A 26,944-nucleotide genomic window follows, 5' to 3' on the forward strand; every position below is an offset into this window, starting at 1 on the left:
TCAGTAATTGTAGAGCTACAAAGTGCTTCTATATGGAAAGTGGAGCTGATAAAATGGACAGTGAGTGTAGAAACAAGGAGGTGGCCATAATGTTAAGCCTGATCGGTGTAAACTGCACCATACAAAACAAGAGACAGAATGATTCTTTTATAAAAGCAAAGTTTAATTTACAGTTTACTAAATGTACAGTTAACTTTTTTAAAAAGTGTCATTATACACAATAAATACAATACAAAATTAATTTGTTGTACTATACTTCGAATTTTTAGATCTATTTTTCTTTACATTATTGTTTTTTCCTCATCACCCCTTAAGCTGTGTTTGCATTGGAATTGTCCAAATGGCCTTGAATAACTCTACACTGTGTACAAAACGTACATAAATAAATTAGTGGGGTGTAACTGCAGGACCCTTTTAAATGTTTATGATATATCACAAACACAGACAGAAAATACTGGCTAACAGGTGTAGTTTATCACAATCTATTGAATCCCATCGCACATTTATTGTACTTCCCTTGTGTAACCCCCTTTTTGAAGATTTATGTCTCTTTTGACTTAGGACAGATGTGTTAACAGAAACGGTGATTTGAGCTTATTTCAGGACTAGGACTATGAACCATTAAAGCAAACAAAAATAGAAAGTTTACTTCCTGCCCTCTTTACTACTGTTGAAGTCACTAGTCAACAATAACGTTACACACCTGATCTGCTTGATTAAGCTTAACAAAACCACTGAATCAAAGTAAAGCAAAATGTAACCAAAGGGGTAAAAAAGAACTTTTCAGCTGCAGTGTTTGGTGGACTGGAAAGAAATGTGTGCATAGCAAAAAAATAATCTGTGACTAGGTTTTGATTTTAAAATATTCTGTAAACAGCGATTCCAATGATTTCAGATTCACTGCATTTACAGTAAAAGCAATTTGCTAAAAGCCAAAAATGCACAATTTCAAAAATTTCTATGAGAAATCGCTCTCAATAGTCTCTGAAATGTAATTTTTACAACAAACCATCAATACTTGTACAGTGTATACATAATTGTACGACATGATGTTGTGCAAGAGGGATAACTAAACCGCGACCAGATAAGGACCGTACTCCAAAATCAATTAGACTTACTGCATAAGTCTTAACTAATGTGATCACATCTAACTAAAAATAAACTGTAAAGACACAATCTTACAGTGAGAAGGTAAATTATTCAGATCAAACTGACAGATTAGGGAACTGTAAAGATTATCTGAATTAAACCCTGCCAACGATGAACTTAAGAACTGACCTGAAGCAACTCAAAAAAAGATTGTGAAAAATGCACTTCTTTGCTTTGAAAGTACATATTAAGGCTATCTGTAAATCAGAAGAATATTATGATTTGGTCCCCATCCATTTTTTACATATTCTTTAACCGCTTTGTACTTGTCAGGGTTTCGGCAAATCTGGTTTCACCGGGGAACACTGGGCACAAGGCAGGATTACCCTGGACAGGGCACAAATTCATCGCAAGGCCCAGCCCTTAGAGACTGCTGAGATTTAAACCCGGATCTCAACAAGTGGGCTAGCGCAATAGACTGCCGCGCCACCAGCTTTCTTAGTCCTTATCCATGGACAAACAAAGCAAACACAGCTAAAGAAAGTGATTCTCTTCTCCATTTTACAACTCTCCCCCACCCCATAGTCTTATTCTGACACCTTTCACAATCTCTGGACTAAAGGGCCTGTTATCTGCTGTGTGTCTGAGATACCAGGCTTCCATTTTGCCCTCGCCCTCCTAACTGTGGTTGCTGCGATATAGAGGACGAAGATGAAGACAAGTTGGGAGTGATAGTGTGTCTGTATGTTGTTGATGAAGATTGTGTGCTCTGCCGATGGTGTGTTTGGTGCCGGTTGGGTGGGTTTCCAGCACTGACTTTGCCCACAGCTCCACGGCTCGGCAGGGCCTGCTGCAGGTTCAGTATGCTGTCTATGGCAGATTGCAAGTGTTCGTTTAGCGAGTTGTCCAAAGGGGGGCTACCGCTTGAAAAGCTAGCATTGTCCATGTCTGGGGAATCCGATTTACATCGTTTTGCAGGGAGTGATGAGTCTCTTGTCCAGGATGTTTCTCCTGGAGATGGGGGGCCTGGTGCATGCTGGTCCATACAAAACATTCCCATTGCCCGTTCTTGGTTTTTACTTGTTTGCCACATGACCCTATGCACATGGTCCCCACTGTTTCCATCCTCCCCATCCTCTTTATCAGAGGACTGCTGCTGCTGTTGGTGGTGATGGACATTTTTAATTCCGTAGCAAAATCTGTCTTCTGTAGTTGCTTCAGGGTCTGTGTAGGTATGAGTGGGCTTTGAGCAATCCTGCTGCTCCAGTTTTACACTGGCAATTACTGTTCTTTCTGGTTTGGGTGAGGATGCTGCAGGAGGCTCAGGGGATGACATTGGTGGAATAGACACTAGGTCACCACCTCCTGGAACACCTGGTCTGTGACAAGGGCTGATGTTTTCACGGTAGGTCTTCCGAAGTGGAAGACGACAGGTGGTCGTCTGAGGTGTCACGGTGGAGGTAGAATTCAGTTTAGCCCCAGACACTTCGAAGTGCTCCAGTGAGCCGTTCATCTGGGCAGAAGAGGTACAGGAAGAGGAAAATGAAGACCAGGAAAGAGAGGACGAGGAATGAGGCACAGTGGAGGAACTTGACCCACTGGAGGTGAAGTTTGCCTGTGTGGTTACTGCACTGTACGTGTTGGCGGATATGGAGTTACATGTTGGGGATGAAGTTCTAATGACTGTAACTGACTGACTTTCAGTCGGTCTGCTTTTAGGGGAAGCCTCGGGGGTCTGTGATAGAGTGTTTTGAGCCTGCAAATGGACCGGGTCTAAAGCTGTGTTGTGAACCACTTTGCTAAACCCGGCCTCCTGTTTGATTTTTAACTTTAAACCAATTCGCTGGCGTGCCTCATAGGTCTTGATAGGAGGCTTGCTGGTCCGTTGAGGAAGCGCATCGTCATCATCTGCTGAATGAGTAGAGGACGGCGTCTGGCTAGAACAGCGCTCAGAGTTCTTACAGGGCCTTGTCACTGCAGGTGTGGAGGTGCTGCTGGTAGACCAGGATACCAATGCTCCCCCGCCTCCTTGCTTTATCACTAGTTTGGTGGGAGGAAAGGGAGCTGGAGCTGGGGTAGAGGTGGAAGCAGCTGTAACTGTGGCAGGAGCTGAGGTGGTATGTATATGGGTCGGCGCCATTGTAGTTCTGACTGGGGTCGGTTCTACTGCTGCAGGCCTTACTCCACTGTCCACAGCCCTGTTCAGCAGACATGAGTTGGCAACAAACTCTTCTGCACAGAAAGAGAGAAAATGTGTCAATAAACAATGTTACTAAATAAGATCTGTACCCAGTACCATTGTAACCTCCAATAAATATTTTCCAGTTTTAAGTTGTAGTTCTTAATATAAACTTTATTTACACGGTCACAATTCTGAGCTTTGGTATTCACTTTAAATGTATTTTAGAAGACCTTCTTCTTTAGAAGACCACTTTCTTAAGATCTATGTGAAATTAAAAGTGCACAAGTACCTGGCTTCTCTTTTGCTAGTATCCTATCTTGGTTTAGCACAACCTTTTCTTCCTGGATGAACATCCTGTCAATCATCACCATCTCCGCAGAGGGTCCCAGCCTCTGTAGAGGACAATAAACACAAGTGGCTCTAGTACAAAGTTAAGCAAAGTCATGGGTAGAATGGGAGAAATAATTAGACCCAGTTGTGCACTTACCCTCGATTCTTCAAAAAGCAGGTGGCGATACTTGTCAAGCATAGCTTGAGTGCGCTTTAAGAGTTGACTTGAGATGTTTTGAAACTCATCATCCACTGGGGAGAAAGACGAAAATGAAGTGTAAACAAAAATAATACACAGACATATAGTCAGACTTTTCTTCTAATTTACAGTATTAAGCCTAGTTCAGTAATCACTAACTACATAAATTATTACAATATAAAATATTAAATGACATAATTTGTTATGAAAACGTAGAAATGCTTTACCTTTGTGGTAGTCTTGAGGAGAGGGAGCCACTCCTTGATACAGATGGTAAGGTAATAACCGACAGAGTGTGTCCTCAAAGGAGCAAAAAGGTGAGCTATAGTCCGGATGCAGTACAGAACCTTGAAGCTTCCTCAACTGTTCTAACATCCTACAAATATGCATATTAGCATTTAGTCCCAACAACCTAACACATTTTTACAGTTTTCCTTTTGTATAATACTATAACGAAATGCTCATTTGCAGTGAAACTTACCGTGCTTCTTTGCTTGGCTCCATTATGAAAGGCCTTTTTAAAGTCGTACTCTGTGAATGTTTATACAAAACAACCTTAGTACACACCATACAAAAGAACCATAAAACTTTACTACATTATCACATGAGTACAGTGTATGGATATGAAATGTGTATGTAACTCTTACCTGGTTTTTAAGAGGAGTCGGAGGCTGCAGGGGAGGCATCTGTGAAAGTCTACTGCCTAGAACCGGAATTTGTAGTCCTTGTTTACTCATTGTCAGCCCTCCAACTGAACTGACAACTCCAGGATTTGCCTGCAGACCAAATAGATACTTAGATTAAAAAAAATATATACAGTAACTGTAAAGGTATACATTTGGTATACTCATAACCAACAGACATACAAAAATATTCATTACAGATTAACTGCATGATGTAACTAATGAGGCAGTAACGTATGGTGGTAGCAGCATTAAGCTATAAGGGTGCTTCTTAGTGGCAAGGACAGAAAGACTTTAAAAAATGGAGGGGTGGATGTATGCATTCAAATTCAAGAACATAATTGAAGCTTCCTTTAAAAAGTATTGAATAAAAGGTCTGAATAAGAGATTTCACTTTTTGAATTTTAATTAAAACCATGTATTCACTTTGCCATTATGAGTGATTAAAAGTAGATTAATTGGTAAAACAACTTAATTACATCAACTTAGAATCAAATCCACAAAGCATGTAAAAAGCCAAGGGGTGTGAATCCACAGTATTTGCAAAATATTCGTATTTAGATTAGGAGAGGTGTTCTCATAATTTACACAAACTGAAGATAATGCACTGCTGCACATTTGAACATGTTAGGTTTATTCAGATGTGCATGGGTATGTGAAACTGTAGGACCACAGGTCCATTAGTGGTAGCATGAGAATTAGTAGCAATATTGTTTTTTTAAATCAGCAACACCGTTGGGCTTGACAAAGCAGCGCCAACATGAGAACCCCGTCAGCGTCTTCTGGGGCATTAAATGCCATCAAAGGAAACATGGGTAAAGGTAAATAAAACAGTTTTTAAGTGAAGTGCCTATCCCCATTACATGTACAGTGCCTATAAAAAATCCTTATACCAAATCAAAATCCTTGGTAGAGAGTGTATGTCACCAAACTGGATGAGCCAGAAAGACATGGATTAGGGGAAGCTACCAAGAAGCCAGTGGCAACTTGTAAGCCAAGGACTTACACGTCTGTGTCTGCATGTGACAACAATCTCACAAGCTTTACAAGGTTGGCCTGTATGGTACGGTGGCAAGAAGAAAGCCGCTTCTGAAAAAGTACCATGCTGAAAGACTTGAAGGATTCTCATACTTTAATGACTGAACTTTTTGGACTGAATTTCAAACAGTATGTTTAGAGAAAACAAAGCACATCACTTTTTGTGCATTTTAATTACAGGCTATAACAAAAAAAAACAAAAAAAAAGGGGTGTGATTTTTTTTTTTTTCTTTAGTCACTGCACATTTAGGGGAAAAAACATTTACTTGTAAATAGTTGTTTATCAGTGATTATACATGGCATACCTGGACAGCTTGAGCAAGGTTTGGAGTTGTTTTCACCTGGTTAACTGTTACTTCACTTGGACCTAATGTAGCAGAAAATACCTGTGTCTCGTTTGAACCTAAAGAATAGATGAATAAGGTAATTAGAAATAAAAATGTACACAGTATTGTAAAATACTTCTGAATGAAACTAAGAGCAAAGGCTTACTTGTGGCTGATGACTTGACCAGAACAGACTTCTGTTGCAGCAGTGAAGGGACTGTGGTACTGGCTGATGTCACCACTTGTGCTATAGGCTGCTCAGACAGTTTGCTGTAGTGACTTATGGCCGGAGGTTGAGCCTGAACGTCTTTGGATTGGAGTAAAATGTTTTGCTGAACCTAAAACAACACAAAAACTGAATTTAAATTTGCTAATGACATGATCCCTAAATAGCCATAGTTATGAATTAAGCAGCAAAAATACACAGTCGAGTCACATTATAATCACCAGCTAATATCCAGAGTAACCGCTGTGTGCAGCATGGACAGCAGCTAGACCGACTAGGAATGACTCAATAAGGTCCTGGTAGGTTGTCACAGGTATCTGGAGTCATGCCGACTGCAGTGCATCCCACAGTTGCTGGAGGGTGTGTGGGGTAGGATCCATAGAGTGAACACGTTGATCGATGTGGTCCCACAGATGCTCAATTGAGTTAAAGTCTGGGGAATAATGGGGCCAGGGTAGTACTTGGAAGTCTTGGTCATGCTCTTTCAACCGATGTTGGACATTCTAACCATGTGATATGTCCCATTGTCTTGATCCAATCCGCCCGAGGGAAGTCAATTTTACCCATGGTACTTTTATCCATGACAGCAATTCGGGATTTATGTGCAGACAGCCTATCACACACCTTAGGTACCCACCAAGCCAGGTCACGAAACATGACTTCCTTCATGAGCTGTGTGCTGCCACCATTGAAAGTAGAAAGTGGTCATAATAATGTGACTCAACTGTGTATAAGCACATTTTTATTTAAAGAAAAGTCTAGTATTAGTGTACCACTAGTATTAAAAACAGCTTACCTGGTTAAGCTTTTCCAGTAGCTGCTTCTGCTGTTGTGATGGTTGAGCAATGGCTGACATGGTCTGTAGTTGTGCACTGATCAGCTGTAACTGGTGCTGCTGTTCACTTGTCAAGCCTGGCCCCTGATGTTTTACAACGGCAGCTGCACTTACAGTAGGTGTTGCAAAATGGAACTGTGTAGGAGGTGGCTGTTGGGGCTTTGGAGAGGAGGAGGAGCGTGGCTGCTCTTGTTGAAGGGTCACAGGTTGAGGAAGAACCTGTGTAATCTGTGTTTGCAGAGTTTGGGCAGTCGACTGGGGTGGTTGTGGGGATCCTCCTAATTGATTGTGTATGATAAAGAGCGGAGGTATAGAGGAAGGTGTGCATGCACGAGAAGATGCCTGGGGCTGGGATGGTGGTTGAGCTTGGGGCTGAGAAGGAGGTCTGGACTGAGGATGATGAGGTGATTGAATCTGATGACCCAACATGAGGGGAGAAGCCTGTGAGGGCTGTGGGCTGTCTGACAGAGTTGGCGTTGCACTGCGAGTTGCCATAGGCTGAGAGGGCGAGGGGCTTTGGATCTTTTGAGCTTGCTGATGACCTGATGACGAAACCTAAAGATAAAGTAGAACATGTGCAAATATTACAAGGATGACATTGCACTAAATTTCCTTTTATATTTTAAGTAATACATAAAAAGTAGTTACATTACCAAAGAATACACATCACACTCAATCATTCATTCATTCTTTGTCTGTATTACCATATATTTATCCTATTCAGGGTCATGGTAAGGACAATGCACCGGGCGAACAGTAGAAACAACCCAGACAGGTCACAAGTTCATCACAGGGCAAGCAAACACACACAAATTCACATCTATGGCAATTGTTGTGTAGCTTCAATTAACCTGACTGCATGTCTTTGTACTGTATGAGGAAACTGGAGCTCCAGAAAAAAACCCACACAGACACAGAGAGAACATGCAACCTCCACATAGAAAGGACCCAGATTGCTCCACCTTGTAATCAAACTCAGAACCTTCTTGCTTTGAGGCGACAGTGCTACCCACCGTGCCAGCCACTCAAAACCATGATACACAAAAACAGCAGCATAATAGTGTTTTGGTATGTTTAAAAACTGTTTCAAAAACATGTTCTGCAGAAAACATAATATGCATTACTCTTGCAGAAAGAGTTTTAGGATTAAATAAAGATTTGCCAACTATTCTTCCCAACTAGATGATTAAGTTGATAGGTCTATAATCTTTTTTAGAACACTATATTACATTATTTTACTGCGATAACTCTCAACCAACAGGCTTGAGTCTTTTTACCATGTAAAGGTTTTATGTAAACAAGGTTGTGAGCTTTACGGAATGAAAAACAGCATTGAATAAATATATTCAAATAACATAGCAAACAAAACACCAGAATTGCAGCCAACGTGTATTGAATTGGCCCATGCACACTAAGTGTTCAGTTTCTGCACTTATGCACTCTCATTCTATGATGCAGCTGCTGTGTGTAAGATCTGCAGCACTGTTCTAGACTGAAATCAACCTTGAAATTATTAAAATAAAATTTCCCTTTTTAACCAACATCAATAATCTAAAAATTACTTATTGGTTGACCATTTACATTGGTTGACCATGTTTGCTCCCTTTACACAGTTTTATAACCACAGAAATATCTAGAATCCAGAGACCACACACACACACAAAGTAAAATTACACCTGTTGTGCTATTAGTGATCGTGTTTGTGGATGGAGAAGTTGAAAATGGACCCTTTTGAGGTTGGTCAGGTGGTCATAGTGGTCTAATGTGCCAACCCACCATTGCTGAGATCAGAGTTCAAATCTCAGCTGTGCTATCCACTCACCAGGGTCCTAAACAGACACAAGGGGCTGGAGGAATAATCGAAAGGAATCCTTATTACTTCTGTAATTGTGGCCTCCTGTTTAAAGGTGCCTGCACATAGATGGTGAATAATGACGGGTAGTGCATAAAAAGCATATTAAAAAAAGAAAGTGCATCATTTTGGAAGTTATAGGTCACAGGTTGTAATTTAGGTGCAACTTAAATACTTTCACTGTCAATCCATGTACTATAGTAACACGACAGACATTCAATTAAAAAACACACAAGTTTAATCTATAAGGCCAATTGAGTGCACATGCAGCAAAACATTAGGGCATATTTTAAAGGCACATGCCACAAGAACTACAATACACGTAAAAGTAATTTGTACTTATACGACAAACAGTTCAGACATCACAGAAATTTTTGCTCCAATCATTGATGCTTTCACATACATGGACACTTTCTATTTCCAATCTATTTACATTAATGGTTATCAAAGGTTGTAATCAGTAAATACAGATAAGAATTGCATCAAATGCACTTCAGATTTTAGATGTTTTCCTATTCCTGTCGTTTTTACTGAAACTATAGTGCACACAATTACATGTAATAAACAGTCACATAATAAATCAAAACTATTAAATCTCATACAACCACAACTTAGACCATCACATTTTAAACACTAAACCACATAATTTGTCATATACTGTGTACACCCACCCACCTGCAGAGCAAAGTACTTGTAAAATACAGTACCAGCATTTTAAACTGTTGTATATACAGCTTGTTCAATCCCCTCAGCATTTTTAACACCATAGAAAAGGAGTTTAACACTCCAGTGTGTTTACTATAAGTGGTGCATATGGTATAAAGTTAAAAGGCATCTGGTGCATGCATTCATTTTTGACTGATAAATGACTTGGGTCACCTCAGTGGGCGACCCAGGGGCTATTTCGCAACTATTTAAATCAAACATGGAACAAAAAAAACTGTGTTGATAAACTTTCTCGCAAATCTTGCAAAGTGCTTTAGAGATGTCACACTACCACTAACCACTATCAACTACGCTTTCAAACTGATGCCAACCAAATGCTAACTACTGAATTTGGCATCTGTGTGATGCTAGCTGAAACAGAATAAAGTGACAGAACTAATGTGTTTTAATTTCCAGCTATATAATGACTAGCTCATTTCAAATAGACTGTTGCCTCTTGAGTTCACCTTTAAGTTTCAGTTTCAAGTAAAGAATGTTGTATTCTCTGAGCCAAAGTGAAAGGGGACAATCCTGATTGTTACCAACACAAGTTTAATAGTCAGCATCTGGTGTAAGGGTTGTGTTAGTGCTAATGACATGGGTTACTTATGGGTTACTTAAATATAGTGCCATGCAGACGTCTTTTTCAAAAACACATCTAGTTTCACCAAAACAATGCCAATGCACATTTTGCATGTGTTATAACAGATACATAGTACAAGTTTAGATGCTAAACTGTCCTGCCTACAGTGCAGACTTGTCTTCTATTTAAAGAATGTGGCCCATAATGAAGCACAATATACTAGAGCTAAGACCGCAGACTGTTGAGTAGCTGAAGGGTTATTTTAAGCAAAAATTAAAACAAAATTTACATTTAGGTATGATGGAATTCATCCCAGTAACCTAGGCACACAGGTACTAGCACACATTGTTCAAAATGCATAATAATTTCATTAATTATTAAAACTGTGTCTATTCCCCTATGCTATTTGTAAACAACCATTCTCAAAAAGTATGTTAAGAACCTAAATAGCATCAACTAAAAAATCCAGTTTCTGTCAACACAGACTGAACTGTTGGATAATAATCTCTGATTAAATTATTTATGCTTTTTGCTTATGATGACTTTTGTTAGAAATGTTTTTCCATAAATATCTAGTCTATTTTATGACAAAAATAATGTAGTTCTAATACAATTACTAATATTATATACTAAAAACAGTCTTAACTTTCCTAAAAGTGAAGAGGAGGCCCTCCATATCTATGACACCACTGATACAGTGCTTCTCCTAATTGAGAAAATATTCTGCTAAACTAGTGTGCTACAGTGAGTGAGATAGTTGAAGGGAAAAGAATGCTAACACACACATCAAATTAACAATACAAGGGTACACTGACCTGCTGCAGAAACATCTGTACTGATTCCGGGCTCAAAATAATGCTGGAACCATGGTGAGTGAACAACACCTTTCCTGGGCTTTGCTGGACCTGAGTTGCCAAACCCACTGTGCTCACTGATGGTGTAGTTGTAGTCACTGTGGAGATTGGAGGTGTGGAGGAGGAAACTGAAATGCCAGCTGAAATGGAAGGACTTGTCTGGACAGTAAGAATAGAGGATTGGGACATGGTTTGGGATTGGGCGGCTTGTTCAGTGGAGCTACCCAATACAGTCATGTTTTCTCCAGGTTGGCACTGTGCCATAGCTGCTACTCCAGAGCTGTTGTTTCCAGGTATTCCACCAGCCTGTGGCTGAAGGGTTGGCTGCAAACTGACGGCTGGACTCAGGCTTTCTATTGACAGAGAATTCTGTATCGGCATGCCTTGTATAACCGTTTGTACATGTCCTGTCACTGGGGAACTTTGATTCTGTGACTGGGCTAGGGAGACAGGCATCTGGAATAGTGTTGGGTGGCCCATCTGACCATGTTGAAGCTGTATAGAACCAGAGACAATGTGAGCCGCAGCATGATGGCCTTGTGAGGCCAACACTTGCCCAAGATTTATATTCTGATTGGTTGTCAAGATTTGATTAGCAGCAATAATCTGTCCTGGTCCAGAACTGGCAATTATGTGACCACCAGGTTGCTGAGTTAGGATTTGACCTCCAGTCTGAAGCTGGGGCAGGAGGAACTGATGGTTCTGACCCTGTAAAACAGCCTGAGAAGGAATGACAATGCTGCCTTGTTGATTGAGTAAGTGAACACTAAGAGGCTTCCCTGGTGTAGGTGTGACATGCGGTTTAAACAAAGTTTGGGGAAATTGTGCCCCCTGTGTGGTGGTCTGAGCGCTTAATACTACATTTGAACTTGGCTTGCCAGTGAGAAAGGCTACATTCTGAGCTGCAGCAGCAGGGACTTGCTGCACCCCAAGAGCTTTATTTGCATCACTCTGCAAAGGATGTGAAGCTGGCAGTTGCTGCTGTTGTTGCTTAAAGATTTTAGGTTGGATGGTGCCGCCTTGGGGAGGTTTTGGCTGTATTGGAGTTGGTGTTCGCTGTATAACAACATTCTGCATGATTTGGCTTTGAGGCTGAGGTTGAGATGCAATTCCTGTACTCAGTGGGGCGCGAGTAAATCCCACTATACCACTGGGTGCAGCCATTGTAGTTACACTGCTGTTGGCACTGGTGCTGCTTACAGAGACAGCTGGGCCATTCAGAGTGGTCTTGCCTCCTTGAATTAACAGTCCTCCTCCAGAGCTAAGCACAGAACCCCCAAGACCAGCCTGTGTTCCAGAACTTGCAGCATCAAGCCCAGGCTGGTGCAGCTGATAGCCACCCATGGTTTTAGTAAGGATCTGCTGCCCAGATGGGTTAATAGTCATTACAGTGGGTTGACCCACAACTTGTATCTGCCCAATGCCCAAATGACTAGACTGACTTCCATTCTGTATGGTCTGAAGGCCTGAAATAGGTTGAAGAGTAACATTTCCAAGTCCAACTTGCTGCATGAATGGCTGGACATTGATAGCCTTGTTCATGACTTGAGATTGAAGTTGCAAGCCTGGGTGAGTCAGAACAGAGCTAAGCATATCTGTGGTTGCACTGGAAGGTGTTGTAGTGGTGCCCTGGCCAGAAAAGACAGGAGCATTTCCTCCAATGCTCACCCCAGGCAAGCTAGCATCGGGCAGTGGCTGGACCACCTGCGTAAGACTAGTAAGCCCAAATGAGCTGAGGTCAAGCTCAGCCTCTGCTTCCTGAAGACTTTGCTCTGTAATATTGGCTTCTGCCAAACTCTGCTGGAGAATATCACATGGTTCATGATTTGATCCAACACCATTACGTTCGCTGTCTCCTCCACCTGGTGAGCCTCCAAGAATGTCATCGTCCTCTAGAAAGTCCAAATCAACACTGACTCTAGGCAACCCAGATGGCTCACTCGTAGACAGTTGAGCTGGTGGCTGGACTTCAGGAACATGTCCCTGAAAGAAACAAAAAAGCAAATATTTTGCAAATTATAAAAGAGTTAAGCATTAAGCTGGAAATGTGACAATGACATGGTGGGTCTTACACACTAGAAGTCCAGAGAGATTTATCGACCACCACCAATGGTTGCTCATATGTTTGCATCTGATTTGATGAAGGGGGCAGGAAAATGGATTCTACATAAAGGACTGGAGACAAAGTTGGTGGGGAAATGGGGGACACAACTCACCCCAGTGTTGGAGAAGAATGAGCTGGACGGGTCACTTGAGCCATCCAAAAGGTCGTCAGTGTCCAGCTATAGACAGGCAAACCCAGGACGGTTCGACCACCACAGCACAGACAAGGGTACAGAGGGACAAAAAGAATTTGCAAAGAACAGACACGAATGTGGGGAAAGCAAAGAAAAAAGAGGATAGTGTTCAGACTCACCAGAACAACAAATTTTTTCACAGAAAATAGAAGCATAAGTGAGCAACAAGACAGTTACAAGAAGGCAAAAGTAAAAGATAGGAAATGTTAGTTTAGTGTAGCTATGTTGTGAATTAAACAGGGAGGACGAGGGTAAGTTGGGAGCTGTAATCTTTTTTGAAACAATCTGATAGGCAAAACAACATCCAGGACACAGATAAATGTATGCCAATGCAGATTTAATGTAACAGCTAAGGGACAATTAAGAATTGTGCTTCAATCTGCAGTACTAAACTGTTTAAAATGAATTCTGGATAAATATTAGGGCTCACCTGTGTCTCTGATCCATGAAGAAAATCATTGAGAGCTTGTGGGTCACTGCAAAATAATGCAAGATTAATTTAAATGTTTCAAAAAGAAAAAAAGTTAGCAAGCATAATTTCTTAAGACGTACTTACCAAATTACATCTAGCAAGCACCTCCCATCTTCATCATCCATGTCAACTAGAAAAAGTCATAATACCAGGCTTTCTTAATACACCATGTAGACATACACATGAAGAAGTTTCAGTGTTTTAAGTAAAAAAAAATAAAACTAAATAAGGAAAGCCAACTTTCATTGCATACAGGTTTATAAAAAAATCTGGGGAAAAAAAAACAATCACACACTAAGCAAATGTTTCTAACTATGCATAGACAAAGCACTACAACTTATTACATAACAATAATATTGAACAATGTGCTGGTATACTACAGTAGTTCTGCCCTAGGCTTGCTCATCTGGGTTTTTTTTATTTTTTACATTTTTACATATTACATTACATTTTCGGCATTTAGCAGATGCCTTTATCCAAAGCGACTTACATTACAGTTACAGTATACAATCTGAGCAACTGAGGGTTAAGGTCCTTGCTCAAGGGCCCAACAGCAGCAACCTTGCAGCGATGAGGCTTGAACTAGCAACCGTGGGGTTACTAGTCCTGTGCCTTAACCACTAGGTTACGGTTTTTGATCATTGAATCTTAGAAAGTTACTCTCTTTTAGTGAGGGCTATACAAATAAATTTGACGACGTTAATAAAACGTAATAAAAAAACATTTTTCACTAACAGGGTGGGTGATTACCAGGTTGTGTAATTACCTGATTTAGATAGTCATTGTTCTTTTATGATAATTTGATGTTAAATAAGGAAAATTAGCTTTTAAACCATATCATACAGAACAGGTAATTTCATTTAGAGCAGTTTTTATTTAGATGATTGGCCATTTAAAAAGTAAAATGCACAGAAGGTTCAACGGCAAGAGCTATTCGAGAGGGAAAGTGCGGGTTTCCTGGAATCAATATAAACAAACGCAAATCACCAGATGTGTCTGTTTTACTCAACAAACAGGTTCGCCTATATATATATATATATATACTGTCTTTTTAATGATCTAAAAACTTTTATGAGTTTTAAATCGCTGCTGTAAGGTTTAAGTGTGAAGCGATTGGAGGTCAGTACACTGATCAAATCCTCAACATATACAGGAGGTAGAACACTAAACAATAAGTAATAATAGCGTTTGATGAAAAAAAAACAAAAAAAAACCTTAACACACCTATGAAAGTTAAAACACATGTATCTTATTTAAATATATATCAATTTTATAAACAAGAGAACTCAAAACACGAATAAAGACCAGACCTCTAGAAATTGGCTATTCTGATTAAATTTCCTCAATTACAACTTGTTAAAAATAGCAATTAAAGCAAAACTTCCGTTTGTGTTTATTTAGAAATGTTCTATTATTAGAGTCAATTGTGTTCTTTCATATTTAATAACAAACCGCGCAGGAATCATTTTGCTTCAAATTTACCTAGCTGGCTGGCTAGCTAGCTAGCCGACTAGCAGCGAATTTTCGTTTACAGCTTTAGACGCAGTACAAATAAACATGACAATAACTGAATATCACCACAGCGTAGGTGTAGTGCACTGACAGTCCGTACAAACACGGAGCGTAAACAATAAATATTTCATGTTTAGCTACTCATATACATATCTGCGTAAGCTAGCATCTTTATCGTTCCGAGTTAAATCTGAGTTTATGTTGGAATAGTCTTGAAGCAGAGGGTATGCTTGGGAATTCGTTGTAAAAGGAACATATTATCCGACTCATGCAGAAATTCGGCTGCATGTATATGGTAGAAGTGAGCTTTGAGACTCGCTAGCAGTAGCTAAATATTGCACCTATACAGCAGTAATTCACATTTAAAGAGAAATTGCTATTTTGTAACAAACTCACCGAGATGATAGAGGTACAGGCAGCGCGGGGTCTCCAAAACGGCCCTGCACGGGCTTAGATTTAGGACCCAATCACAGAGGAGATGGGCAGGGAAAAGGGCACCTACGTATTTGCCTGACCGATAAACTCATTGCTCACAATTTCAACAGCGGATCAGAAGGTTACACTGATATACCCTGCTCTAAAATTAAACGAACACTTAATCGTCATTGTATAACACAAGCAAATTACAATTCAGGGATATAGATCAGTTAAATTAAGATACATACGCGATTGTGAATCAATTTCACCCGCTTTGGTGCAAATGAAAGTGACAACATGTGCATTGGAGCAACAACAGCAAAACTTGCCGGTGGTGGTCGCAGACAATCTCTCCCCCTATCCGTCTGTCCGTCTGTCTGTCTGTCTGATTCTTCTCTAGTTTTACATTTTGCTAGCGTCCTTGTTACTACTGGTAGCATGAGGCGATACCTGCTGTTCATTCAGGTTGCACAGGTAGACCAACCGCATACACTGATCAGCCATAACATTAAAACCACCTCCCTGTTTGTACACTCGCTGTCCATTTTATCAGCTCCACTTTGTAGTTCTACAATTACTGACTAGTCCATCTGTTTCTCTACATACCTTTTCACCCTGCTTTCACCCTGTTCTTCAATGGTCAGGACCCCCACAGAGCAGGTATTATTTAGGTGGTGGATCATTCTCAGCACTGCAGTGACACTGACATGGTGGTGGTGTGTTAGTGTGTGTTGTGCTGGGATAAGTGGATCAGACACACCCCATGTGTCCACATTAGATTATGAGCTGATTTAAAGAGAGGTCCATGGGGTGAAAGTTGAAGAGCGTTAATACAAATAAAATTGCAAAATATTAATATGTGGTACATACATTAATTAAAAATCTCTATATGTATTTAATGCATTACTCTTATACACTCACTGAGCACCTAATTAGGTACACCTATCATGTACATACATTTATTGCTTATTTTATATGCTACACCTACTACACAGATCACCTTTGTAGGTATATCTACAGTCAGTACTACTGACTGTAGCCCATCTGATGCACTGTGCATTTTAGCACCCAACTGTAACCCTTTAATCAGTCGAAATGGACCACCATAGGACCCCCACTGACAAGATGATGTCATGTCATGGACCATTTTCAGCACTATAATGACTCTAGCCTGGTAATGTCATGATATAGTGTGTTCTGGTAAAAGTGTATCAGGTGCTAAATTCATGTTGAGATTTGTAAATACTGTTTAATCTTACTGACTGCTTTATTAGGAAGTAATACGCTGTTAGCATTTAGTGTAGGCATACATTTCTGGTATACATTTAGTATACACTTTCTAATCACATTACATTGTGGTATATATACATAATTTGTTACTCTCACTCACTTTCTGAGCCGGTTATTCAGAGAAAGTGATAGACAAATTATTTGCAATCTTTCATTGAAAAATGTTCTTTTTTAATTGTTTGACAATTCTTGTATTGAGACAGAAAAAAGTCTGAGCCTTTTTATACCTAATCCTGATTCCCTACAATTGTTAACAGTCCATCAGCTTGTTGTGGAATGTTTCAAACGTTGTAACTTACATTTACGGCATTTTATCCAAAGTGACTTATAATACTGTGACATTATATTTTCTAAGCAATTGAGGCTTAAGGGCCTTGCTTAAGGGCCCAACAGTGGCAACCTGACAAAGGTGGGGCTTGAACCAACGACCTTTCGATTACAAGCCAGTACCTTTAACCACTAGGCTACAACTGCCCTACAACTTGAATACTCTATAAACCTTGTACTCCTCTCCCAACATAAGTGTGTTGCAGGCATTAAATTCCTGCGTTTAGCCCAATGAATCAGACCCACTACGACCCTGACCAGGATAACGCGTTAGTAAAACAAACAATGATGAATGTTATAGTGACATCTATTGGTAAAGATTCTTTGTTTACGAAGCAACTGTACTTTACGACATTTCCATGCCGTATTATCGCCCGCCGGTGTCGTACGTTTTGCAGAATCACCATGGCGGCTGCGCTGAAAGAGACTGTCGGTCTGTATGAGACTCTAAAAACCGAATGGAACAAGAAAAATCCAAATGTGAACAAATGTGGAGAGATACTGAGCAAGCTCAAGGTATTGTTTATAACTACAAAATAGCATAAGTCATTTTAAGACCTAATTAAAAAGGTTTGAATTAGCTAGAAAGCTAATAATAACATTGTAGCTAAACAACTAGCATCGCTAGCCGAATAACGCTAATTGTCAGTATGAATCAATAATTGTTTCGCTTATTGTGGTGGGTTTACACATATCTGCTAAAAACAAGGCTAGCTTGTCGGGTGCTTTTGTGTTGTTATTTTTTTATTATTTTACTTAACCACGACCCACATTAGTGTTTGAGTAGTTAGCAAGCTATCAGATTGATAGCTGAAGTTGGAGAATAATTTCCTGGACATGTGAAATGCCTTATTATATAAAGTCATATATACACGTGTACAGTACAATGGAATTCTTTTTTCTGCGTATGGGATTATAACACAGGGTCCGACATTGCACCCTGTACGTTACGGGTTGAGGATCTTCCTCAAGATCCCAACAGTGGCTGCGAACGCAGAACCTTCCGAGTGATTGCTCAAAGCTTACTCATATAAACAAAGAGAACGCCATACATCAGTTTTATGCCGAAACATTACTGAGTTCTCTGAGCTAAAGCATATCTAATATGGTCTACGTTTTAGCTTGTTTCCAGTAAAAAAATCTAATGAGTTATTTGGACCAAATATACGTTATCAGCCAAAGGTGTAAAAGCCAACCTGTCATTGTACAGGGGTGCATCAGTGCTCACGGCATGTATGACTTGCACATTGGTGAAGGTACCATTGACATCGAGGTGTGTATTGGGATTTAATGCTGTCTTCAAGACTAGTCTATTGCTGGGAAGTTCATTATTATAGCTTTATTACAAAAAGCAGCAAAGATGAGAAAAACAAGCCTGTATAAAAATGAAATTAATCGCCTTTAAAAATAATGAAATTTATACCCGTAATCTTATCGCTATTGTATTAAAACTGGCCTGATGTTTGAGTTCTTAACCCCATTAACTGCCATAATGGGGCAGCACGGTGGGTAAGTGTCGCCTCACAGCAAGAAGGTCCTGGGTTTAATCCCCAGGTGGGGCGGTCCAGGTCCTTTCTGTGTGGAGTTTGCATGTTCTCCCTGTGTCTGTGTGGGTTTCCTCCGGGTGCTCCGGTTTCCTCCCACAGTTCAAAGACATGCAAGTGAGGTGAATTGGAGATACAAAATTGTCCATGACTGTGTTCGATATAACCTTGTGAACTGATGAACCTTGTGTAATGGGTGACTACTGTTCCTGTCATGAATGTAACCAAAGTGTAAAACATGACGTTAAAATCCTAATAAACAAACAAACAAACTGCCATAATCCCCACTTGGGGATCATGTACTTTAACCCGTCTGGTAATGCCATCGGTCAGTCACTTAGAAAAACAGGACGTTCACGTGTTCCAACAGAAAGAAATGGGCAGTTAATGGGTTAAATTATAAATATGCTTTTAGGTGTGGGTATTTAAGCAAGATATGAAGCTTAAGAAAAAGAAAAAAAAAAGAAACGGCAAGTCAGGATTGGATTTCTACGTTTTGTTTATATCCAATCTGTTAATGTAATCGATTTCTATAGTGTTATCAAGGGTCAGTTGTCTTAGTACACTGTTTGTTTTAGGCCAATAACCTTTGTCATAGCATATTTAGGAAACTGCGAACCTTAACAGGACATCAGGACATAATGGCAAATTAATACAGTACTGTGATTTCTTTTTTTTCAAGTCTTATTTGTACAGATTTAGGTTCTGTACTTCCATTTTTTATCTTTGAATTTATCTAAAAGGGCAGCAAGGTGGAGTAGTGGGTAGTGTTGTCGCCTCACAGCAAAAATGGCCTGTGTTTCATTCCCCAGCCGGGCAGCCTGACTTGTGTAGAGTTTGTATTTTCTTCCTCTGTCTGTGTGGGTTTATAAGAGAGATAAGAGAGAAAAATTGTGAGTGTGTCTGCCCTGTGATGTGGGTGTTTTCTGCCCAAATGTGCCCAATTAATCAAACCCACCACACCCCTGATGAGGATAAAGCAGTGGTGAACAGAGAGAGAGAGAGATCAATGTTTGATAGTTTCTGATCACAAGTAAAGTATCTTTGCTAAAGGATCTTTAGATAACATGACAAAAGCAAAAGAAGGAAATCACTATTTTATTTTATTTTAATCTTAACATTAAATCTTTTAATGTTTTTTTGTTAGGTTTCTCTTTTGGAATTAAATTTTTTACCAACGACTGGGATGAAACTCTCAAAACAGCAGCTTATTTTAGCCCGTAAGTATTCAGTTTCAATAAGGGGTATTTATTCATTTATTTATCAGTGTTATTGCTCTGTGTCAATGACATTTAACTTGTGTTTTGTAGGTGATGTGCTGGAGATTGGAGCATTGTGGAGCATTTTGAAGAAAGATATCCCTTCTTTTGAGCGATACATGGCTCAGCTGAAGTGTTATTATTTTGATTACAAGTAATTTAGCTGACTTTTGCTTTCCATTTAAAATATTTATTATGAGAAATATATGTCTAGACTGGAAGTATTATACTAAAATAACTTATTAATTACCAGGGCCATTGTGGTTTGAATTGGGTGTATCGTAAGTTGGGAAAACTAAACCTCTGTAGCTTATGGGCCTTAATACATTACAAATGCATATAAGAACAAAAATGTTGGATTCAGATTAAAATGGGAATCTATGAAAAGTGTGGACAGCTTGTAAGAATTAGTGACAGAAATAATTTAGCAATACAACACAACTGTTATGACAAATAACAACTGTAATTCGGGCACTTTGGTTAATCACAAGTGCGATGTTATTTACTATGAAGTAGTTTATCACACAGAGGTCCTGATGTTAACGCATTAAATTTTCAAACATACATGGTGAATGGTGGGCATATTGCACACATTTTTGACACAAACTGTACAAATAATGACATTTATAGCATTATGTTAAGGGTCTTGCTCAGTGGCAGTGTGCAGTGGTAGGGCTTGAATCGACTACATTCTGATCATTAGTCCAACATTTTAACTGCTGAGCAAACACTGCCTGTAATACACCAGAATTCTCACACTATTATAGTAAACACATGCTTGCTTTACTCACAGATTTGTTTGTACATGTATTTATTAAATAAGGCCCCATAGTTTAGATAGTCCTTTTATAGTACATCATATAGTGTTAGTATGATACATTTATAAAATTAGTTGTTTTAAAAAGGGAAGTTGAATCTACAGTAGTGGGATATATATTTGCTTGTGTCTTTCAACTTGGCCATACATTTTAAATGTCATGTCAATGTCCATTTTTTTTTATAATTAATACCTTATCTTTTGTTTGCCAGGGACGAGCTGCCAGAGTCAGCCTACATGCACCAGCTGCTGGGTCTTAATCTGCTTTTCCTACTCTCCCAGAACAGAGTCTCTGAATTTCACACAGAACTGGAGAGACTGAGTGCTAAAGACATCCAGGCCAATGTCTACATCAAGCACCCAGTTTCATTAGAGCAAGTAAATGAATGTATTATTGTCAGCTAATTTGATCATTTATGGCTAACCTTATAGATGGTTATAGCTCAACATTAACTTATTTACCTTATTGGTATATAAATTGTGTTGTTGCTAAACTAGATGCTGGAGTCTGACATTTTTCTTTTATTTCAGTATCTAATGGAGGGCAGTTATAACAAGGTTTTTCTTGCAAAAGGAAACATTCCTGCTGAAAGCTATACCTTCTTCATAGACATTCTTCTTGACACTATCCGGTGAGATTTCATTCATTAAACTTTAAATGGCTTCCTGCCCAATTGGAAATATCTATATTATTGCTATTAGCACTACAATATGGCTTTACATTTATCAACACAGAGCTTAGAATGTTTTGGAGCATTGATATTTGCATTGCATTGCACACTTGAAGTGTAAATATTATTCATTAGTAAAACAACTTAGTTCAGCAATATTAAATTTTGTGAACATTTATTGTCAAATATACATTATGACTGCTTTGATGTTTTGACTTCTAATAGGGTAGTACTTCACATTGCACTTAGGCCTGTCACTATTATTATGTTGACCAAATTATGAGGTAATTGTGATAATTTAGGAGAGCACTTAGTTGTCAAATTCCAAAACTACATTTAAATGCACTGTTAATCGTTTCCACATGTCTGCACAAAATGTTAAGAATACATAATATAAAAAAAAATGTAAGCCACATAATTGTAGTGAATATTTATTGATGTATCTTTTGTCTTTTGAAGTGATGAGATTGCAGGATGCATTGAGAAGGCGTATGAGCAAATTCAGTTCAATGAGGCCACAAGAGTGCTTTTTTTCTCTTCACCAAAGAAGATGATGGAATATGCTAAGAAAGTAAGCATGCATTGCACCAAACTAACATGAAAGCATAGAGTTGTTAATGTACTATATTATTTTATATCATTACTCTTAGTCCACTAACCAAACAACAAGTGGAGTATTTTGCTAGAATTATTATTATTATTAGTAGTAGTAGTAGTAATAGTAGTAGTAGAAGTAGTATATTAAGCACCATCAAAGCAGTGAATAGTGTTTTTCCTGAACCGTCTTTTGTTTGGGTCTTCAAGTTTGTAAACGGCTCATTTATTGTTTCTTGTATTCGTCCATCTTGTTGCTGGTTGTCCACTTCTTTTTTTACCTCCAACTTATTCAAGCATAATTATTTTTTTCCAATGAATTGGTTCTTCTTATCATTTGTCCAAAATAAGAGAGCTTCAGTTTGGTTATCTGTGCTTTGAGTGAGCTAGTACAGTGGTTCCCAACAGCTGGGCCGCGGACCGCTACCGGTCCGTGGGTCATTTATTACTGGGCCGCACAGAAAAAAAAAAAAAATTAGAGATCGCTACAAGAGCAATTACATTTTCAATACTCTTCGGGTGTTATTGTCCCCAATGACCACAAGGTGGGAGCAGCATCTCATTGCAAGCTCAGGATTCACACTGATTTTCCGTTCTATAGTTATTCTATTTTAAATCCTCCCGCCCCCGACGGTCCATAAAATTATATCTTATATGAAACCGGTCCATGGTGCAAAAAAGGTTGGGGACCGCTGAGCTAGTACATATGCCTGTACATATGCTATGCTATGCTATGTTTTGCTGGCTTTATGAGTGTAACAATATGGAATTTACCACTAACTCTTGTTTTGGCATATGCAGAAAGGCTGGACACAGAACACTGATGGCTGCTACTCTTTCAGCTCTCAGCAACAGCGGACAGAGGAAGTGACTATTCCATCAACAGAGTTGGCCAAACAAGTTATTGAATATGCAAGACAGCTCGAAATGATTGTGTAGTTCAACACAGATGAGCTTTCATCACCACCAACACCACATTTATTTTGATTTATACATAGTATAATAGACAACCCTGGGAGTGTGATGTGTACAGAGTATGGTTTGCTCAGGACCGGTGCTCTGATGTACATGCACAGACAGACGAGGCTTATTTTCCTACATTGGATGGTCCTCATAACTATCATTACTCACTTGTGACTGGTGGAGCTTTGACAAAAAGCTGTATGAGCTTTTTTTTTTTTTTTAAATAACGTTTGTGCATGACTGTAAGAATTTTGTCAAGGATAATAAAACAAAAACTGGTTGCCGAACATGTTTGTTTTTTTTAAATACACTGAAGGCTATGACAGCAAGTAGGAAGGAAACATGGTACTGCATGTATGTATAAACTGAATTTTGTCAGAAGCCAAAAACTCATTGACCTGTTTATTTCCCTCTGAGTGTTTTCAGAATTACTGCACATTTAAATGCTCATGCCTCCTAATGTATCCTAGCAACTAAAAGATGGTTGCTGTGAAAGTTTGCAGGTGTTTTTTGATTGCCCTAACATATACACATTAATAGGCTGAACTACACTTGATCAAAAGAATAGATCTGTGTAGCTTTTTATTTTGTAATATTTTAATAATTATCTTGGTGCAGGAAATCAATGTATATACTGTAAATGAGCTTCGCCAATTAACCATGCACAGTATTTGTTTAAAGTATATATTGTCATAATTGTTCAGAATTTCAAAGTTTCTTTGTTGTAAGTCCTTGATGAATCTTAACCTAAGAGCAAAATAGGTTGCCCCTCAGTCCTTGGAATGGAAATTATGTGGAGATATTGAAGTAACATTAAACTTAAAGACTGGGTGCAAATAGCTCTTCTAGATGGAAACTCTCTGTTAGGGTCAGGACTGGAAAAGTGTGTGTGTGAGCAAGGAGGCCTACAAACCTGACTTGATTATACCAATTATTTTAGAAGGATTGGGCTAAAGTTCCAAAACTTATTGTAAGAAGCTTGTGGAAGGCTAAACAAAACATTTGCCCCAACATAAGCAACCTAAAGACAATGCTACCAAATACTAACTGTGACTTCTGAGCCATTGGGAAAGTGATCGTCACCACAAGTCTTTAAAGTACCATTAGGTCCCACTTTCATGCCATTATTTTGAAGGCTGGCCAAGAAGAAGCCTGGCAAGCACAACATTAAGCACCTGGGGCCTCATTTATATATGGTGTGTGCATGCACAAAAATGGGTCAGAATGTGCATATGAAACATCTCACACAGAAACGGAATATACACAGATCAGCCATAACATTAAAACCACCTCCTTGTTTCTACACTCACTGTCCATTTTATCAGCTCCACTTACCATATAGAAGCACTTTGTAGTTCTACAATTACTGACTGTAGTCCATCTATTTATCAACATACATTTTTAACCTGTTCTTCAATGGTCAGGAGCCCCACAGGACCACCACAGAGCAGGTATTATTTAGGTGATGGATGGTTCTCAGTACTGCAGTGACAATGACATGGTGGTGGTGTTAGTGTGTGTTGTGCTGGTATGAGTGGATCAGACACAGCAATGCTGCTGGAGTTTTTAAATACTATGTCCACTCACTGTCCACTCTATCAGACACTCCTACCTAGTTGGTCCACCTTGTAGATGTAAAGTCAGAGAAGATCGCTCATCTATTGCTGCTGTTTTAGTTGGTCATCTTCTAGACCTTCATCAGTGGTCACAGAACGCTGCCCACAGGGCGCTGTTGGCTGGACATTTTTGGTTGGTGGACTATTCTCAGTCCAGCAGTGACAGTGAGGTGTTTAAAAACTCCAGCAGCGCTGCTGTCTTATCCACTCATACCAGCACAACACACACTAACACACCACCACCATGTCAGTGTCACTGCAGTGCTGAGAAAGACCCACCACCCAAATAATACCTGCTCTGTAGTGATCCTGGGAGAGTCTTGACCATTGAAGAACAGGATGAAAGGGGGCTAACAAAGCACGCAGAGAAACAGATGGACTACAGTCAGTAATTGTAGAACTACAAAGTGCTCCTATATGGTAAGTGGAGCTGATAAAATGGACAGTGAGTGTAGAAACAAGGAGGTGGTTTTAATGTTATGGCTGATCGGTGTATAAAGAAATGGAGTAAAATGGATTACATTAGTGACAGCGATGACCAATGGGTACAGCCATAAAAACGTAATTGGCGACATCATGTGGTAAAATAGAGAATTGCAGATAATGAAACTGATTCATACTTAAGCATTCTTTTGTTTGATGTTTATCTGATTTATTTACGTATACTAGTTCACTAGCCTGTTTTATGTATTAAGTCTTTTAATGCTATTGAAATTTCAGACGTGTAATTGTATTTATTGTCTTTTGTTACACAGCATCTGTAAGAACACAACCTCTGCTAAAGGCATGTGGGGCACCACAGACACCAGAGACGTCACTGGGCCCAGGTTTGCAGTCTTCACTTGCTTTGTGAGCAATGTCTGCATCCACAGACCTCTTTAAGAATATTAAACAATAGCAGGTAAATAGTTTAAACAATTTTTAGACTACAGTTTTGCATCGTTATTCCAAATGTCTAAAATTCTAAAAGCATTTACCTGGTTCTCATGTGCAGGGCTCATCAGCCAAATCACCCTTTTCACTCATCACTCCAATTAAGATGGGTACCCCAATAATAGAAGCTATTCTTGCATTAAATGGTGAGGGTGAAAGTGTGGGTTTTCTCCCACCAGTTGCAGTTAGACTTTTAGATCTGACCACTTATTTTTACTTCTGCATCAGTGTGGTGTGTGGAATTAACAATGTTGACTTTTTTGGTGATGCCACTACTGAGGCCACCAAACAACACAACCTCAATCTCTGAAACTTCTTCCTTACACTTTCTAAAATTCCTCTGTTTGGTCTTTGATTTCTCTATTGTTACCACTTTTCCACACAACAATAAATGAAACACTACATATTTAAGTATTCATGAGGTAATTTGCATGGGCCATTTATGAATAAGTGTGGGCGGTAAGGAGGTGGAACATGAGACTAATTCACCTGCGCACATTTTTAGGAAGATTGTAATTCATAAAGTGGAAATTCCATTTAGGTGTGTGTATGCAAGGTTTTATTAATCAGAATTTTTTTGGATGCACACTGTTTCATGCTTTTGTGCACAAGCACACTTTCATTCCAGAGTTTTATAAATGAGCCCCTCAGGGTCAGACACTACTGGGACTTTGAACCATGTTCCATGATCAGAAGAAACAAAAAGTTTTTTTGTCATCAAACGCTCAAGGTGGGTTTGGCATAAAAAGTACTACTAAACTGAAAAGAACCTAATACCCCTTTTGTAAGGGTCTGTGAGGTTACAGGGCTGTTTTTTCTCCAAAGGCCCTGGAAACATTGTTAGGGAACATAGCATCATAGACTCTTTTAAATCACAATCTGTCTGCCTCCAAGAAGAAACTTAAAAAGGACTGTCAGTGGATGTTCTAGCAGGACAATAATACAAATCCTATGTCCAGATCAACACAAAAATGGTTTACTAACCAAAAAATCAAGCTTATGCTTATGCTATGTTCATCTTAGCAGAAAAAGTTTGGACAGATGCAAAATGAAAATGCAAATTAAAAACTTACATTTACTTTGATTTTTATTTCATTGCAGACAGTATAAACCCAAGATGTTAAATGTTTTGTTTGGTTAACCTTATTGTATTTGTTAATAAACATCCATTCCTGCATTTCAGGTCTCCAACAAATTCCAAAAAAGTTGAGACTGTAAAGCACTTACCACTTTGTAATGTTGCAATTACTTTTTACAACATTTAAAAGATACAGTTAGTCTGAGCAAGTGAGGGTTAAGGGCCTGGCTCAAGGGCCCAACAGCAGCAACC

At 39.2% G+C, this 26,944-nt stretch overlaps 2 protein-coding genes across 2 annotated transcripts; one reads left to right on the plus strand and one right to left on the minus strand.

Moving 5' to 3' along the window:
- Positions 1-139: 139 nt before the first annotated feature.
- On the minus strand, positions 140-13,831 carry bicra (BRD4 interacting chromatin remodeling complex associated protein). Its single transcript, XM_063005284.1, has 12 exons — positions 13,756-13,831; positions 13,630-13,675; positions 10,864-12,885; positions 6,870-7,463; positions 6,014-6,185; positions 5,827-5,924; positions 4,448-4,576; positions 4,282-4,331; positions 4,028-4,176; positions 3,759-3,853; positions 3,561-3,663; positions 140-3,321 (listed from the first exon to the last, which is right to left on the minus strand). The coding sequence occupies exons 1-12, from the start codon at positions 13,794-13,796 to the stop codon at positions 1,718-1,720; spliced, it is 5,103 nt and encodes a 1,700-aa protein (XP_062861354.1). The 5' UTR covers positions 13,797-13,831; the 3' UTR covers positions 140-1,717.
- Positions 13,832-17,608: 3,777 nt separating this feature from the next.
- psmd8 (proteasome 26S subunit, non-ATPase 8) lies at positions 17,609-23,352 on the plus strand. The gene is made up of 7 exons (XM_063004534.1): positions 17,609-17,733; positions 19,909-19,981; positions 20,072-20,174; positions 21,050-21,215; positions 21,369-21,469; positions 21,968-22,079; positions 22,904-23,352. The coding sequence occupies exons 1-7, from the start codon at positions 17,623-17,625 to the stop codon at positions 23,039-23,041; spliced, it is 804 nt and encodes a 267-aa protein (XP_062860604.1). The 5' UTR covers positions 17,609-17,622; the 3' UTR covers positions 23,042-23,352.
- Positions 23,353-26,944: the final 3,592 nt, after the last annotated feature.

Source organism: Trichomycterus rosablanca, chromosome 11, assembly GCF_030014385.1.
Source record: "Trichomycterus rosablanca isolate fTriRos1 chromosome 11, fTriRos1.hap1, whole genome shotgun sequence".
Classification (NCBI taxonomy): domain Eukaryota; kingdom Metazoa; phylum Chordata; class Actinopteri; order Siluriformes; family Trichomycteridae; genus Trichomycterus; species Trichomycterus rosablanca.